The sequence below is a fragment of the Papaver somniferum genome, chromosome 1, assembly GCF_003573695.1.
Source record: "Papaver somniferum cultivar HN1 chromosome 1, ASM357369v1, whole genome shotgun sequence".
NCBI lineage: Eukaryota > Viridiplantae > Streptophyta > Magnoliopsida > Ranunculales > Papaveraceae > Papaver > Papaver somniferum.
The window spans coordinates 39,757,184-39,774,691 of NC_039358.1; the positions used below are offsets into that span (position 1 = coordinate 39,757,184).

Consider the following 17,508-nt stretch of genomic DNA (forward strand, 5'->3'; position numbering starts at 1 on the left):
TTCCTTCGTCCTGGTTTTTTGTCCCTCTGGGTTTTTCCGGGCAAGGTTTTAACGAGGAAACATCTGCGGGTCATCATTGTTCTGAGAACTCATGCTTTCATATGTTCAGGTTTATCCTTGGGTTATCCTGGCGAGGTTTTTAATGAGATAACAATCTTAGAGCGGTGATCAACATCTAAAGAGATGTATATCCATAGAGTTTCTTGAAAGCGATATCGGATAATCACATTTATATTCTGATTCAGGCATACAGGTTTTGTCTCAAGTGGTTTTCCTAACACAATTCTGACGGAGAAAGTACCTCACGGCGGAGACCAACCTCACTCAAAGCTCAAGTTTTTCTAGATGGTTTTCTTGACGCAGTTTTGACAAACAGAGAAATTTAAGGCGAGCCCGCACCGTTTAAAACTACCAGTGTTGTACTCTTTTTCCTTCGACCAGTTTTTGGCCTAGTTGAATTTTTCTGGCAAAGTATTAATGAGCCAACATATATAAAATGGTGGTCATCCAAGGGGAGTGTTATGTGACGTGTCTATTGGTGTGGCTGACCACCATGAAGACAGGTGTCCAAATGTATCAATGACACCAGCTTATGTACGTGTCTTCTTAAGATTCTAGTTCTTCATGCTTTTACCCCTATAAAAAGGGTTGTTTAGTTTGTTGTACGGAAATAATTTTGAGATAGAAATGAAGTGTCTTTTTCTCTCCAACAGCTATATCCTTAATTAGTAGTAGTACTATGACTCTTCGTATTCCCTTCGTAAAGTAAAGCTACAGAAAAGTAGTTAATTAACATAGTTAATTATATATATATTTCTGGCAGTATATAGTTAGTCTATATATCATCAGATTAAATTACGTATATAGCTACGTACAACGGTATCAAAGTTAGAGTAGTTACAAGATTAATTAAGTTAGTTATATTTAATTATTTTAATATAATACTATATTTTATATATATTCGGTCATATTTAACTAAAGTAATTATAAGATCTACCCGGCACATACCAAAAATAAGCGAGAATGCTTAAGGGGGCTTGTGAGGGCGATTTTTCTGACGATGTTGACTGAAGTCAAGAAAAAAAAATCGATCTGTTTCTGTCGATTGCTTCACCAGATTTCGTTTTTTCTTCTTGATTTGGTTTTGATTAGTTATCTGGTTCGTTTTTCTCTTGTTTTCTTCGATTTTCTAGATCCAGTTTGTTTTTGTGTTCAATTTTTTAAGGTTTTTCAAATGGGGTTTGGGGATAGAGATTCTAGATTTTATGTGGTGGGTGTTTCTTCAAATTGGCTCAAGTGGTCTGAAGTGTTGTGTGGCTTGACGAAAAAGGAGGTCGTTCATGATCCTTTACCGTTTGAAGCTCCTTTAATGGTGGAGACGGAGAAGCTAATGGTATTTTCTGATGAGGAGGTAGAAGGAGATGTGCGTATATGTGAAAATCTTGTATTCGGTAGTTTTGCAGGGCAAAGATTGTCGTTTTTAATGTTGAAATACATTATTCCGAGAATTTGGAAGCTGAACGATGAGTTTCTAATGTCTCTTCACGGTGATAAGGTTTTTGTGTTTGATTTTGACTCAGATGAGGATAGAAATACATCTTTGGAACATGGATGTTTTCTCATTAGAGTCTAATTGTTTGTTGCGAGACCTTGGACTACTATAAGTGAGTAGGAGAAGGAGTTAGCCGAGCTTAAGTCGATTCATGTTTGGTTGAAATTGAGGGGTGTACCGCTTCATTTGTGGATGTCAGGTGTTGGGGAGGTTGATAGCTTTGTTGGAGTGCCTCTTATGTTGGATAAGAAAACTGCAACAAGATCAAGGATGTCATATGCAATAATATATGTTGAAATTGATGTGCAATCTGATTTTCCTAGCCAAATTGATGCTCTAATTGGGAAGTTGAGATCAAGGTTCCTTTAGAAATATGAATGGAGACCTCCTAGATGTTCTCATTGTGCAATGTTTGGTCACACTAATGAAAAATGTGTTTTTGTTGCAGCTGCTTCCATTGTTGCAGCTACTAGTCTTGGTGTTCATGCCCTAGTCTGTGACCATTGTAATGGCGTATTTAGGAAGCTCTTAAAATACAAAACCAATTCATTTGACACTCCTCCAATCATTAGGAGCAATTATACCAAATTTAAGTGGTTGAGAAATATCAATTCTGAGCCTTATTTTCATGGAGTTGTAACCATTGTAATGGCGTATAGGGTCACTTAAAGCTATTAGTTCTCCAAAATCATGAGTGTTCTCTATGACAATAAGGATTGTAGTCTGCTCAGGGTAGAGTTTGTGAAGGGTTATCTCAAAAATATCACTGGTGATATCAAAGTTTTCAAGGAGAACTGATAAATTACAAAAATGAAACAAGAAAGTATCTCCACAAATCACCTTAGTTCCTGGCCTAAGAACATTAAACATTTCATTACTGGATTTAAAATTAATCAGATAAAAGACCCTACCCAGCTTGCTAATAGAAAGCTTACCAAATAACTTCCGTCTATACTTTAAAGCATTTCTTAAATAAAAAGAGTTTTGTTCATTTTTGTTAAAAAACAACCAACCAAGCGATCTTGCCATTGTCAAACAGGAAAAGAATCTTTCCTAGCATGATGATCAATAAAACTATTGTATGAAACATCTCTAAATTCACGGCTAGACAGAGAGATAACAACATATATTAAAACAAAATTTAGGAACATGAATAGGTAAACATAGACAATGAATTAGAGAGAAGAAAGAAAGAGGGATGAAGGTAAAAGAGATGGTTTTGAGCAGTATTTATAAGTGAAATGAGCATAGAGAATATTGTTTTCAATACATAATATGAATTTGATAAAAAATTAGTTCTCTGAAAAATTAGGTTTTGCAGAAAACATGGAGCTATAATTGATGGATTGGTATGGGTTACAACAAGGGTTACCTGTTTAATTCTTCTAATGCCACTTCAATTTCTTCATCTTCAAGGGTGTATATGAAATTGCCTCTGATAAGAAAGCAAAAATAATCAGAGGATGAACAGTGTTTCCTTGGAACTTGATTGGAAAATCGATGTCTCAACTGAGATGAGAAAAAGGTGAAAAGCTCGTGATGAAACTGTTCTTCAAGGAGGATCAGACAAAAACACTTTTGAGAACTAATCAGATCCAAGTAAAGATTAAGCCATCAAATCAGATAGATCAATATCTTCAGAATTTTTCATCCAGCAAGCAATTGAGAGAGAGTTTCATGGAAAAGACCACAGCACCATGAATCAGGTTAGAATCAGCAACACCATGGAATCAGGTTCTGGAGTAACATCAACATCTAATCAGACCACAGCCGAAACTTATTGGACTATATCGCGAAACGCCGGTCGATATGAGGCTTAGTTAGAAAGTGTTGGGAGGAACATGGTTGTTGATTTAGGGATTAGGGTTGTAGATTTAGGACAAATTTGAGTTTTTTGATGACTCTCGATTCGCATAGCGTATTATTGTTTTCACAGTTTTCTTATCCTGTCAAGATTAACTGTTTGTATCCTGGAGTTTGAAGTTGTGAAGGATGAGACCATGTTTTTGTATGTTAATAATTTAGAAATGATTGGTGGGACTATAATGAATATGGGAAATCAAGCTTAACAAATGTTGCAAATTTCCAATTACTATTGTAAAATTAATAAAATTAACGGCAAAAATCCATGAATAACATAAAATAATTGTAAAATCTAAATTAACAAATGAAATATGACAATTCTGATTCATTTTTTCTACCTAGGGGCAAACTCAAAGTGCTCCAGAACATGTAATATTACATACCATTTGTTTGCCTAGTTGTTTGGGCCTATTAAAAGAGAAAAAAGATCAAAAAACCTGGATAAACAACACTATAACAAATAGTACCATATAGTTATTAAAAATTGAATCCTAGAAGGGAAAATACAATGAATAGGTATTAAATTAATATCCTAGAAGGAAAAATACTATAAATATTGAAGAAGAAAATAAACTTTAGATGTGTAGAGCAAGGAGATAAAACTATTACAGGTTTAAGTAAGAGAGTTCAGCCAGTCGAGCTCTTGAGCAGTGGACTTGGACCAATTAGGCTGAATCCAAGTGCAGTTTGAAAGCCAACCCTTAGTGCCATATATGTTATTAGTAGCAGAATGCTGAGAGGTACCACCAAAAGAATGATAACTTCCTGTTTCAAGTGAATAGCATAAAATCCCTTCACCTTCCAGATATAATCTAGGGAAATATACTTTGTTCTCCATCCGACTATTTGGAGCGATTGCTGAGAAACAAGTGATGTCGCTAATGAATAACACATGCTTTCTCAAACTTTCAACTTTAACCCATTCCATTTCAGAGAAATCCATTCTAAAGATTCTAACTAACATTTTGGGACATAATTTTACTAACAGAAGATCTTCTCCACACTTGACCAAGAAACTTGGGAACGAGTCATTAAAAAGTTCCAGAGGTTTCTTAAGATATTCAAATGTATCATCCGATAAGTTAAGTTTATTTAAAGTTCCATCATAACCTACAGAGTAGAAGACCCCGTCGAACAAAGTCAGAGTATTTCGTAAAGGCGAATATTTTTCAACATGAGAATCTTCAAAGCTAACAACTTCCCATTCTTGTTCTCCTCTTCTAATCGAGTAGATGGTGATACCAAAGCCCCTTCCATCAATGCCAAAAACTATACAGTCTGGAGCAGTCGGTAAAGAGGTGAAAGAGATGTCTGACAAGCAATGACACCCTGTAAAATCGGGCAAGTTGGATTGTCTCCCTAGTGTAAGGATTGTAAAAGAATAACTCTATCTCTCTGGACATAAGTATCCAACCACCCTTTTGATAACGGATTGTGGCACCTAGTAGAAATTCCGAGAACTTTATTAGGTAGTTCTCATTATTATGCATCAAATCTACAAAATTATAGATGGCGCACCTGTTATCTCTAGAGAGACCAACCATGGAAATAAATATCTGGTTTCAACGGTTTGGGTAGTACGAATGAACCTAGACTTTACTACAGGCATTACCTCTTGATTCGCTTTATCGATCGAACGAAAAATGCACGTAATCCACTGGATCAAGATAACTTGCTATCAACTCCACCATGTCACCGTTAAGGATACGCCAGGGCTGCTTTCCTTGTTCAAGTTGCCGACATTTTTGTTTCTCACCCTGACTTGCATCCTCATTCTTATTCGTCCTTGTTAGTATGTAGCATTTTCCTTTTTCATATTTACATGACATACCTTCCTTTCTTCCCAGACCATTAGGTAACGTGATCCAATATGAAGACAACCATGGTGTTGGTATCTCTGGACACGGCAAGATAACAGTGTCAGTGGCGTTTTCTACGTCAAATTTTTACAACCCGTGATCTTCAGGAAGTGTGTAACACAAACAACCCCTTGAGTCCCAAGTCAGAAATTAAGCAATAAGTTGTGTTGCTGCCAACAAACAGAACATGATTACGGAGACTATTCACCATCTTCCATTGCATCAAAGAGAAATCTAACTTCATCACCAATATTGAGATTACTACCTTCTCAAACCCCCTTTCGATATAATCCATCTCAATCTTGAAAAATTCATCGCAACACTCAACAAAATGTACTAAGCACCTGTTGGGAAAATTGGCACCTTAACGCAGCGGAATCACAGGATCACAAAGAGCAATTGGTGATTTGAACCATATATGGGAGAAATAATAAGAGAGACAGAAGATAAAGAATCACACAACCACAACACAAGATATATGTGGCTCACCTTTACAGGATACATCCACGTCCAACACCAACAGAAAAACTTCCATTAATCAAAGACCATTACATGCTATTTCCGCAACTCAAAACAAGACCAAAGAGTTAACAAGACATACCCGAGACACCAACGAAGAAACCATAGAAACCAATTCTCTAACCATTCTTCAAACCAACCTCACGTCTTCTCTTCTACACCGTCTTCACAGCTGCTAGTAACAGAGGAGAAACATGGAAACCGTCTAGAAACTTGGTTTAGGGAAAAGCCCCAAACCCTAAACACAAGAACACCAAAATCCTCTCTCTACAAGTTTTTCGTATTTTTTTCTAGATTCTCTACTAGGATATTTATATACACATAGGTGGGATTAAGGTTTCATAACTTAGATAATAAGTTACAAGACTTTAGGATTAAAAAAACTAATTAAGATTTATCATAAAACTCTTAATCATATTCCTAACTCATGACCGACCAAAGTAGTTATCCCAACTTTGTCTCCACCGACTAGTCAGGCCCATTAACTTATATCCAACAATTCTCCATCTCGGATCATGCATTCATGCATGAGACGACCAATATAAAAAGCACCTTCGTCTTCCAACGTCGATTGCGCCATAGGCTTCCTAAGTATCCTCTGCAAGGAATCAAGCCGACCGTAGTTCACTTTTGAAGCTCACACCCAAACTTCCATCTTCATAGAAACCATCTCTTCAACCAAAATACCATGACATTAATAAAAGTCTTCAAACCATCTTCTACCTGAAGAATACTTGCGAAATTAATCATGTTTCACAAACACCATGAAAATCTTTAATCACCATCAACGAATCCTTGCACAACTCCAACATTAATCACCAAGAGAACCATCCATAAAAATCACCGCTAGTTCCACCTAACTAGTAAGATAACAACATATTGAACTCTAACCCAGAAAGGAAGAATTAGCTTCAATATCATACTCCAACACATGTCATGATTTCGTATATCTGAAATAAACCATCAGACATATCCACTGTGATTAACAGGCTTAATCCTTTGAGCGATTCCCAAAGCCATCACCAATCCGACATACTTTTACCACCATCATACCCAACATACTCGCTCAAAATATATACCGTGCGAATGCCCATATTATTGTGGTACATGCTTCCGAGATCGGGTACATTCTTGATATTACGTGCAAGCCATCAAGAATACTTTAACATAGACTTAAGAACATAACTCTATCACATCTCGTGCATAACTTCGAAGTTGCTGGACTTGCTTCTACATGAGATCTCACGACCTCATTCTTTCTTCAAACTTTGTAACTCATTATTTATAGTGTATGGTCACTAACACCCTTCAAGAAGTAAATATGTATTCCACCTCATTCAGCCTTATTCTGCATCCCATACTACATCATAATACAAACGAAGAACATAAACTTCTACCAAGTTGAACCTCCGATTTGTAAATCACACCACAAATCCATCTTTGTGTAAACACCGGTCGAAACATTATCTTCAAAACAAATTTCTCCACCCGAACAATAAACTATCATTCAATTCCATGTTCAATCACACCAGCCCAACCTTGCTCTGATACCAATTGTTGGGAAAATTGGCACCCTAGCGCAGCGAAATCACAGGATCACAAAGGGAAATTGGTGATTTGAACCAAATATGGGAGAAATAATAAGAGAGAGACAGAAGATAAAGAAGCACACAACCACAACACAAGATATACGTGGTTCACCTTTTGCAGGCTACATCCACGGCCAACACCACCAGAAAAACTTCCATTAATCAAAGACCATTACATGCTCTTTCCGCAACTCAAAACAAGACCAAAGAGTTAACAAGACATACCCGAGACACCATCGAAGAAACCATAGACACCAATTATCTAACCATTCTTCAAACCAGCCTCATGTCTTCTCTTCTACACCGTCTTCACAGTCGCTAGTAACAGAGGAGAAACATGGAAACCGTCTAGAAACTTGGTTTAGGGAAAAGCCCCAAACCCTAAACACTAGAACACCAAAATCCTCTCTCTACAAGTTTTTCGTATTTTTTTCTAGATTCTCTACTAGGCTATTTATATACACATAGGTAGGATTAAGGTTTCATAACTTAGCTAATAAGTTACGAAACTTTAGGATTAAGAAAACTAATTAAGAGTTATCATAAAACTCTTAATCCTAATCCTAACTCATGACCGACCAAAGTTGTTATCCCAACTTTGTCTCCACCGACTAGTCAGGCCCATTAACTTATATCCAACAGCACCTAGAATCACTCCTTGCTCCTCCTCGAAATTGAATGAAACTACAGAGTCTTACCTTGATTGGCATTATAGCTAGGCTAACATTATTATGATTAGCTCTAAGGAGGTGTATATCTAGGTGTTCCTCTCCAACACCCGTAGCATATAACTTACCTTGGAAACATTGGAGGGACACAACTTGATTCATATTTATGATATCTCGAGACAACAATTGGCTTCTCCACCGCTTGTCTCCAGGGTGGCAAAATACGAACGCATGATCGAACCTTTCATCTTCCTGTATGAAAAGAAATAAAACTACAGGATTATCATCACCTTTTATGAATTCCTCCAGGAGGTGATGACAAAACACAATCAAGCAGATGATATTCATCCGGTTTATTAATCCAGTGGAGTAAATTTGGTAACTGAATTGTCTCTGATGTTACCGATTCCACAAAGAACAATCCCCATAATTCCAGTTTGGGATATTTGAAGACTGATTAACATCGACATCATCATCACCGTCTTTACCATTATCATCACATAGAATAACTAACCAACCTTTATGACAAGGTTTCTGCCAAAAGGCTTTCCTACTCAACTCAGGAATGATTTTTATACAATTTGTGTTATTTGGTTCACAAATATTATAAAGGGCTTGTTTCTTCTTACCTTTTCCATATGGAAAAACAAGCCAAGGTGTTGTTCTTGAAGATGCTTCTTTTTCCCCCATAATAGAGCTGCAGAGAGATAGATTGAGATCTAGGGACTAATAATGAGAAACTGAGTAAAGGTTTGTACCTTTATGAGAGAGTTAGACTGATTTTTGCGGGTTTCAATTTACTCCAATCAATCTCTTTCTTATACAAGGAAAAAAACAAAGGCTGTAGTTTTATGGTACAGTTTCTTCAAGGAGGGGAAACAAGAAACCTCGAATTTGAAATCTTTGTCGAAGCATTCCATAAAAAAACACTTGCCCGACTTGGGGTTTCTTACTATAATGGTAAATGCATTCTGATTGGTGAGTTTAAAGTCATACGGATCGCGATCCTTTGTTGAAATAATTAGGACCGTCCATGCTGGAATGATTTCAATCGTTTGATAGTGGGGCTGTTGGGCGATCTTATTTGCCGTATGAATCTGCATTATGCCGTGCTTTTCTGGCAATCTCGAACAGAGCCCCGGCCTAGCTAATAATTTGTTCGTTCCCTCAGTACGAATTGAACTTACGCTTTCACGAATACTGAAGCGACCGATAAAAGTTAAAGAGGGAAGCTCTACCAGTAACTTTCCCTAACTAATTGTGTGTATCAGTGTATGGTCTCTCAGTCAATAAATGTTACTATTTGAGGAGACATACATGTTGGGACCTGGATTTGAGGAGACGTACCGAGCGAGAGACACAAATTTATTGAAGAAATCTGTGACGGAAGATACCAGGAAGTATAAACATAGTCCGGATGGCTTGTTCACTGTTAAATCATGTTATAATGCCTTACAGAGTAACCAGGGGATATAACACCTGACGGATTATAAATGAAGTGAAGCTGGCATACTATACTGATCACACTCTGGAAGACGTCGGATAAGCCCATGTGGTGAACTAGGAGGAGTAATGAGGTAAGTGATTGACATTATACTGTAAATATGGTTCTTAAGATTTATTCATTGTGATTTATTCATTCTTTTATGTAATTTAGCTATGGTTTTGTTGATTAAAAAGTAAAGAGAAAAAAACTGGTCATCCTAACATTTTTGTTGATAAATACAACTTTGAATCTGTTTAAGCCAAACTAGCTAGAACACCATGGTAAAGAATCTATCGGTCGGTTAGACGAAGATCCAACAATTAGCCAGAAGGAAAACCGAATAATACTCATACCAAAAAAAGTATAAAAGACTAGGAGTATTAGTTTCCTATATGGGGGTTGATTGCTTCGTAACCAATTATATATGAAGCTGACATTGCATATACAGATGGGATAGATATTCATCTCCATTAGTGCAAAAAGGATCGGTAGAGGAAGAAAAGATGCAACTCTGGCACTAGTAGGAATTATAAAAGCTACTACCACGCTTCCAAACAAACATTTTTATTCTAGGGATAGTGTCAAGTTTCCATATAACCTACCGGTTTGGATTAGTGTTAGGAATTCCACCATTCTATGATAAATCTTTGTAAAGGGATTAGCCATAAACATACCCTTCTTGGTTAGCGGCCAATTGTGCCCTTATTAAAGTTAAATCAATTTGAATACCAGAAATTACATTCACAAGTCCCTAATCTGTCTTTGGCCATCATAACTATTTGAAAGGAACCTGTTTTTCTCCTAGTGAGGTTTGCTAAAAAAAATTGATTCCAAAATCAAGCTACAACAGTTGCAAAGGAGATGACAAAGGTCACAAAAACACAAGTATTTAAACTCAAAATCTCGAAGTTATTTACAGTAGAAAACTAGAAAAAAATAATTGATTAAACAGTAGAAGAAATGTAATTAGTTTCGCAGTGTGTTGCATTGCTAACTTGTAAGTTTGGCAAAAATTGTAAACTTGAACTAACCACTCAAAATCGTTTAGATGACACATCACATCTGGTTTTTTATGCTTAAAGAGCAGAAGATCGTAGAGCTGCTACTGCTATGTCCTCATCAACAAATAATCTAAAGAGCTTAATTTATACACCCGTTTGTTGTAATATTAAGATTGCGGTAAATAAGGGTTCGTTGCTCGGACTTGTAAAGATTTAAAAACATAAAAATATATACAAACGTTTGTCACAGGATCAAGAGACACTAGGAATCAGGATTCCACCATAATCATTCATATAATTAATATATTTATTTCCAAAACAATTATAGCTCACATAAAAATAGGGACTCTAATTCTTGCCAAGGTAGATTTTTAGAAGATTAACTGTAAATCTAAAGCATGGCATATCAAAAGTACTAAGACCAAGCATAAACCATCAAAAGAAATGACAATCAATTAAGAAAAATCATAAAACTATTTATAAAAAGTGCAAGAAGTCATAATAAATTATTATATGCGTGAAATATGGCTTCTTCCATCATCCCAGTGTTGGGGTTTAGCTAACCATAATAATCATATTCTCAAAATATATTTGATGCTCAAAGTATGATTAAAAGAGTTAAAAATTATAAAACATTGTTTCTGAGACTCACATAAGGCGTCCAGAGAAGAACGACAAAAGATAACTGCAGCTAACTGCGACACTTCCCTGATGCTGTTGATGCTGCTAAGAATAAGTCTGCCCTGGAGAGTCTGTTCTTCGTGTTCTCGAAGCTTTTTAATGGCAGCAGCAACAGGTGAACATTGTTGTTTTTCCTTCTTCTTCGCTCCTCCTGGCTCTGGATCGACCCCAAACTCTTGATAAACTTCTCTAATACTCGAAAAACTCTTTTTATACCATCCAGGGCCATCAAATCTTCCCCAATCTTCCCTTTATTCTCTCTCAAAGTCACGGCTTTTTCTTTTCCTTTTTTTTCTGTTTTGTTACGCGTTAACTTAGAGTTCCAGTGTTTGAAAACTCTTTCCATAGATAGCAGCATATCATCCTATCCGTTAATAGACTTTCCCAGATATCACGTAATCTCCTAAACCCATAAAAGAATCCCGAGTATTTTGCGTCTCTGTTTCGTGAACTTGAGATAAAATCTGTTTCTCTTAACTCAACCAAGCCCACCACTTCTCCTACACGATCAAACCAAGCCCAAACCAACTTGGTCCGATGAAAATCCAAGAGGAAATCACGTCCAAAATCATTCAGAGAAATTCATGCAGACGTGAACCAGTTTCCCGCCAACGTGAAGAAGGGTGTCCCCTTAACCAGACTGGGAGTCCCTTTAGCATATGCCTTGAAATGGGTTACCCCTTATCCAAAGTGAGAGTCCGTATAGTAATTTTCTCCCACGAGAGAAAAACCGCTTTTCGAGCCAATTTCGCCGCAAAAGCCTGGTTCTCCAAAATACCTATAAAGACATAAAATAACCAAAATAAGTACAAAATCGAGCACTAAAAATATATACAATTGAGATATATTAGACACATAAATACGTCTATCACCGTTACACAAAGCTTGGAACCATACACTGTGAGGCGTTCCAAATTCTTGCAATTCCGTCCAATAGCTTCCCATCCTTCTACCTCCACCTCTACATTGCTGAATGAAGATGCATTCGTTTTCCTTTCCACCCACAAAGATATGTTCCATGCGTTCGTGTCTTTTGTTGTTGCTTGTCTACTTCAATAATTTCCAAGGGATGCTCATACGTCCGAGGATTCTTAGAGTTCTGATGAACTTGGCCAACAGCAGCAGTGGTGGTAGTAGTAGTATTGCAGAATGTATGATCACCAGTGAAGTCAACAATACGTTTGTCGAGCCAAGAGAAGATGTCAGAAAAGACGGTCTCAATGTTGTGGTCAGGCTCTCCAGATGTGAGAGCATGCCACATTCCTGGGTATAACTTAGAAGTCTTGTCTTTACTACCTGCTTGCTCTCGTACAACGCTCTACTCACTCCTGGATCTGTTACTATATCTGCTTCTCCGTGCAACACAGAATGGTAATGTTACCTCATTTAATATTTCTTCGAGGCTCATGCTGGTCCTGAGCATCTCTAGAGCTATTTTAAGCCTCGGTTTGTCTTGATATATTAATTTGTTGTTCCTTACCTCTTCGCGTTTAATCGGGTCTTTGAAGGCAGAATCAATAACATTTTTCGTGGGGACAATTTTACATTTAGGTATAATATCTTCTATTCTTGTCAACATGTTAACCACCGCTGGATGTGGTTTCAGCTTCTCTGTTATCTTACACATGGGTGCGACGTTCCAGTAAGTCGGGTCTTTTTTGTGGATGAGGAGTGCAACTGCTCCTCCCATCGATTCTCCATACAACAATCTAGCTTTGTCCTTGTATTCTCCCTGATCACACACTGATTTGAAGAAGTTGCTGCAATCGCTTACAATGTTGCTGAACTTTTTAATATAGCACCCGGCTCCTCTTGACCGTCCATGTCCTTCGTAATCAATACCTATCACCCCATATCCTGCAGATGCTAGCCTTGTCCCACAATCTTTCATGGAAGCACTGCATTCCATGCCATAACCATGGCAGAGAAAAACAAGGGCCTTTGGAGAAGAAAAAGGAAACCACCTACATGTAAATAGCTCAACTCCTCTTGAATTCCTTATGTACTCCTCTTGGTACTCTATACCCATCTTTCTATTAGCTCTAAGATCTAACAAAAAAATGCTATGATAAACAAAGACAAGAATTGAAGAAAGAATACTGAAAGAAAATTTCTCATAAACTAGTAGTAGTGATCGGTGTGAATCTCTTCTACAATGTCAGACTTATTTTTGTACTTGCCAATCGATAAGCAATGTACGTGAAATCTCTCTTCAACTAAAAATAATTGAAGTACTACAGCTAAAAGCCTAAATATACCTTTGGCTTCTTTTCTTCTGCAAGGAGTGGGATACAGATATTTAAAGGGAGTCCAAGGAGTTCTTTAATTTAGAATGGGTTTCTGTTTTAGGGTGTCCGCTATCTGTTGAATGTTATTTCATGACCAAGTTTAGTTAAGGGATTGTTTAATTTGGAATGACAAACTGAGCCAGTGCGAGAGGCATGGGATGTGTGAACGAGTGCAGTTAAACCGGTTTTACTTGTACGCGTCTTTCTGATTGTTAAAGACGGGAACAACGAATTCGAGCATGAAACGCTTGTATCTTTGTTTGTGGGTAGATCTCCTAGAGCAGTCGCTATTGCTGTTTGTGAGACACAAATTCAACGTGAAACAATAGAAGTACTAAAGCTCAAAATAATACCTTTGACTTCTTTTCTTCCGTAAGAGGTGGGATACAAATTTTAAAGGAGTCAAGGAGTTCTAAACAGAACGGGTTTCTATTTTAGGGAATTTACTTGCTGTTGAATATTATTTCATGACCCAGTTCAATTAAGGGATTGTTTAACTTGGACAGACAAACTGAGCGAATGCGAGAGGTTTCGGACGTATGAGCGAGTGCAGTTAAACATGTTTGTTTTTTTTCACGTGTCCTTGTGATGAGAACAACGAATTCGAGCATGAGACGCTTGTATCTTTGCTTAAATTCTTGTTTGTGGGTAGATCTTCTCGAGAAATTTCCTATTGCTGTTTGTGAGATACAAATTGGATAGAATTTGGAAGAAAAATAAATGCACACGAAAAAATTGAAATTTGTAAAAAGTTTTAGTGTTCAAATTGCTAGCTAACTCACAAAAGGAACGTTCCTACTACAGAACTTTGCAAGTCAATTAGTATACCTAAAATGACAGCGGAAATCAAAGACATGGTAGTATGTAATGTAATCTACTAGCATATAGCTAGACTCCCTTGGGAAGTAGCTTATGAGGTTAAAGATAAGGATGGACATTCTTTGATTCGTCATGATCTATAATCTGCTGATTTACAATTACCTTATCAAGAACAAATCATCAACTTCTTATTGTCAGACTATGCAACGATGACGGATCATAATAACTCGCCCTGACGGAAAGAATCATATATAGAGACCATGAAATTAATTTCCTGACAGCAGACTTAATGTTTCAAGGAATAATAAGATCAATCCCATCACCAGATCATAGAATTTTCATGATAATACAAATGTAGAAAGAGTAGATGTCAAAACTGTATATTTTCAAAATTCAGTCGCAGAATCTTAGTGGCACCAGCAAGGCAGCACCTCGCTATTAGAAACATCACACTAATTTTGAGTAATAATTGTCAGTAGAGTTATTTCTGTGCAAGACAATCAAATTTCTTGAAAGGTCTCTCTGTTGAACACTACCGGCTGAGTTGCTTTGGCAGTATACAACTCTATACATCGCACTGATCTTTAATTACATACATATGAATGCTACAAAACAGAAACTTTCCAAAGATGATGTATTAAATTTTAAGGCGTGCTGAGATTTACTGATAATGCTGCTGCCAAGAAAAAATTGTTCCAAAATGGAAAAAATGACTGTTCACGGAGTTAGCTCACCAGGATCAGCGTTCAAACCACCTTACTTAATATCCCCAATTGGAGTTACAAACTCGCCCTGCTGAGCTAGATGTTCCGCGTGATGAGTTCTAAAATCGGCAAAAATAAAAAGATAACGCCCCTGCCGCCTGCTGGGCGTCGAAACCGTGACAAGCGTGAATACTTCCCGATTAGAGAGCCGTTAGGAATAGGATTTCTGAAAAATGGTGGATTTAGGATTCCCCATCTTCTTTAGGAATAGGATCCCACCAGCCAGCGGGGTAATATATATATATATATTGCTGCTATACAACCTTTGCTAAGCAGATCAGACGAAAGATGGCATTAAGTAATGCTGCAGCACGCATGACTAGGAGTTTCTTAATTTCAAGCAGTTCAAAGAAATCACTGGCAAAAGAACAAAATTTCTTTTCCTCCAAGTCCGCCGATTCCCCTTCCTCAATGACTGATGTCCCGGTCACCCGGCAAGATCTTTTTAAGGCAGTGGATGAAATCCAAAAAAGCTTATGTATTCTACAAATATCTGTATTTGCCGTACCTATCGCTGCTTATGTGGGTACTTTTTTGGCGCATTGGAATTCTTTGGGTTAAATAACTTCGATGGAGGGAAGATATTTTGGATGCTTAATTATTTTGCTGGAGGTAGATTTGACTCGGCTAGTTAATTTTGGTGGAAATTTAACTATTGTCCACAATTATCCCTGATTTTATATATGTCCCTAGTGGCATAATTGAAATTTTATCAAAAAAAGTTATTTTCATGGTTTCCATATTAATCCTTTATGTATCAATTCCACGCCCTTCCTTCTTTACTTCTCAGCAAAACACGAACTAGCATCTTCATCTCGTCCTCACCATCTTCATCTCTGTCGCCACCACCATCTTCATCGTTCACATCACCACCACCATCTCGATCGCCTCCACCACAACCAGCACCACCACCTCCGTTACCTCCGCCACTGCTATCAACAGATCTATCAAGGTCAATATATTTTGCTGCTGTTAAATTTAAACTGAGAGATTGAAGAACAAAAGGTGAAATTAGGGTTCCTGAGATGAAATTAAGATTGGGATCGAGTTAGATTATCAAAGAATCATCATCATCTCGAGTTCCTCTACCAAAACCAACACAATCGCCTCCGCAACCGCTATCAACAGATCTATTAAAGTTAATAAGTTTTGTTGTTGTGAAATCTAAACTGAGAGATTGAAGAACAAAATATGAAATTAGGGTTCCTAAGATGAAATTAAGATTGGGATCGAGTTAGATTAGCAAAGAAGATGAAGTTTCTGTTTGATGTGGGTCACATTTGGTGATGGGAACTATTGGTGCTATTTTTAATGGAGGTTTGAACCTGTGTTCGAGATCGAGTTCAATATGTTGGTGGTGTTCCAGGTATAGCAATTGTCATTTCATTAAACTACTTAGTTCAGTTTTTATTGGATCAACTACTGTTGTTGATCCCGTTTATTGGATCAACTCCTATTGTTGATCCAATTTTTATTGGATCAACTACTGTTGTTGACGCCTTTTTTTAGGTTGGTGGTAATGACTGTATTATAATTGTATTTGTGTTGGATGTTTTTGATGGTGGTAGAAGGTATAGTTGTGGTTGTGGTTGTTTAAGATTTGCGGCAGTGGTGGTGGATGTTAGGGAAGTGATAAATGTTGCTTTGAATGGTGTTTATGTTTCTATGGGATTAATTGTTGTTGTTGATCCATTTTATGGGATCAACTCCTGTTGTTGACCCAATTTTTTATGGGATCAATTATGATTGTTGATCCATCTATGGGATCAACTCCTGTTGTTGACCCAATTTTTTATGGGATCAACTACTGTTGTTGATCCTTTCAACTCCTATTGTTGACAATATTTCCTTGGATAAGTATGATCATGCTTGTAGCTTAAATCATGCTTTGTAGTTTAAATCATGTAAATTTCTTCCAATGTTGAACTTGTGGTGCAATGGTAGCATGACTGACTCCATGTAAGATGATGCGTGTTCGACTCACGCCAAGTTCACTACATTTACATGGATCAACTTTCATTGTTGATCCAATTTAGTGGATCAACTACCATTGTTGATCCATTAAATTGGATCAACTTCCATTGTTGATCCTTGTTTTTGATCAACTATCATTGTTGATCCCCTAAACTAGATCAACTTCTACTGTTGGTTCTATTTTTATTTGGATCAACTACTGTTGTTGATACAAAAATATCTAAACTAGTGGTGGCGGCGGCGGCGATGACGGTGGCGAACTAGTGGTGGTGGCGGCGACGGACTAGTGGTGGTGGAGGACTGTTGGTGGTGTAACGGTGGTGGTGAAGGAGTGTGGTGGAATATTAGTGGTGGTAGCGGTTGGTAGGTGGTGGTTGTTGAACGGTGGTGGTGGAATGGTAGTTGAATGTTGGTGGTGGTGGTTCTAGTGGTGGTGGTGAAGTGG

At 37.4% G+C, this 17,508-nt stretch overlaps 1 protein-coding gene and 1 pseudogene across 1 annotated transcript; both read right to left on the bottom strand.

Moving 5' to 3' along the window:
• Positions 1-4,028: 4,028 nt before the first annotated feature.
• On the bottom strand, positions 4,029-8,740 carry LOC113290193 (F-box/kelch-repeat protein At1g57790-like). The gene is made up of 2 exons (XM_026539793.1): positions 8,470-8,740; positions 4,029-4,726 (listed from the first exon to the last, which is right to left on the bottom strand). The coding sequence occupies exons 1-2, from the start codon at positions 8,738-8,740 to the stop codon at positions 4,029-4,031; spliced, it is 969 nt and encodes a 322-aa protein (XP_026395578.1).
• Positions 8,741-12,179: 3,439 nt separating this feature from the next.
• LOC113327989 lies at positions 12,180-13,247 on the bottom strand (annotated as a pseudogene).
• Between the last annotated feature and the right edge of the window lie 4,261 nt (positions 13,248-17,508).

What these genes read in the sequence shown, in the direction of transcription:
- LOC113290193 (XM_026539793.1), bottom strand. Translation starts at nt 8,740, where the DNA reads ATGGGGGAAAAAGAAGCATCTTCAAGAACAACACCTTGGCTTGTTTTT. An exon ending in AAACTGGAATTATGGGGATT is followed by an intron (nt 4,727 to 8,469) that starts GTTCTTTGTGGA and finishes ATTGCTTGTCAG; the next exon opens with ACATCTCTTTCACCTCTTTA.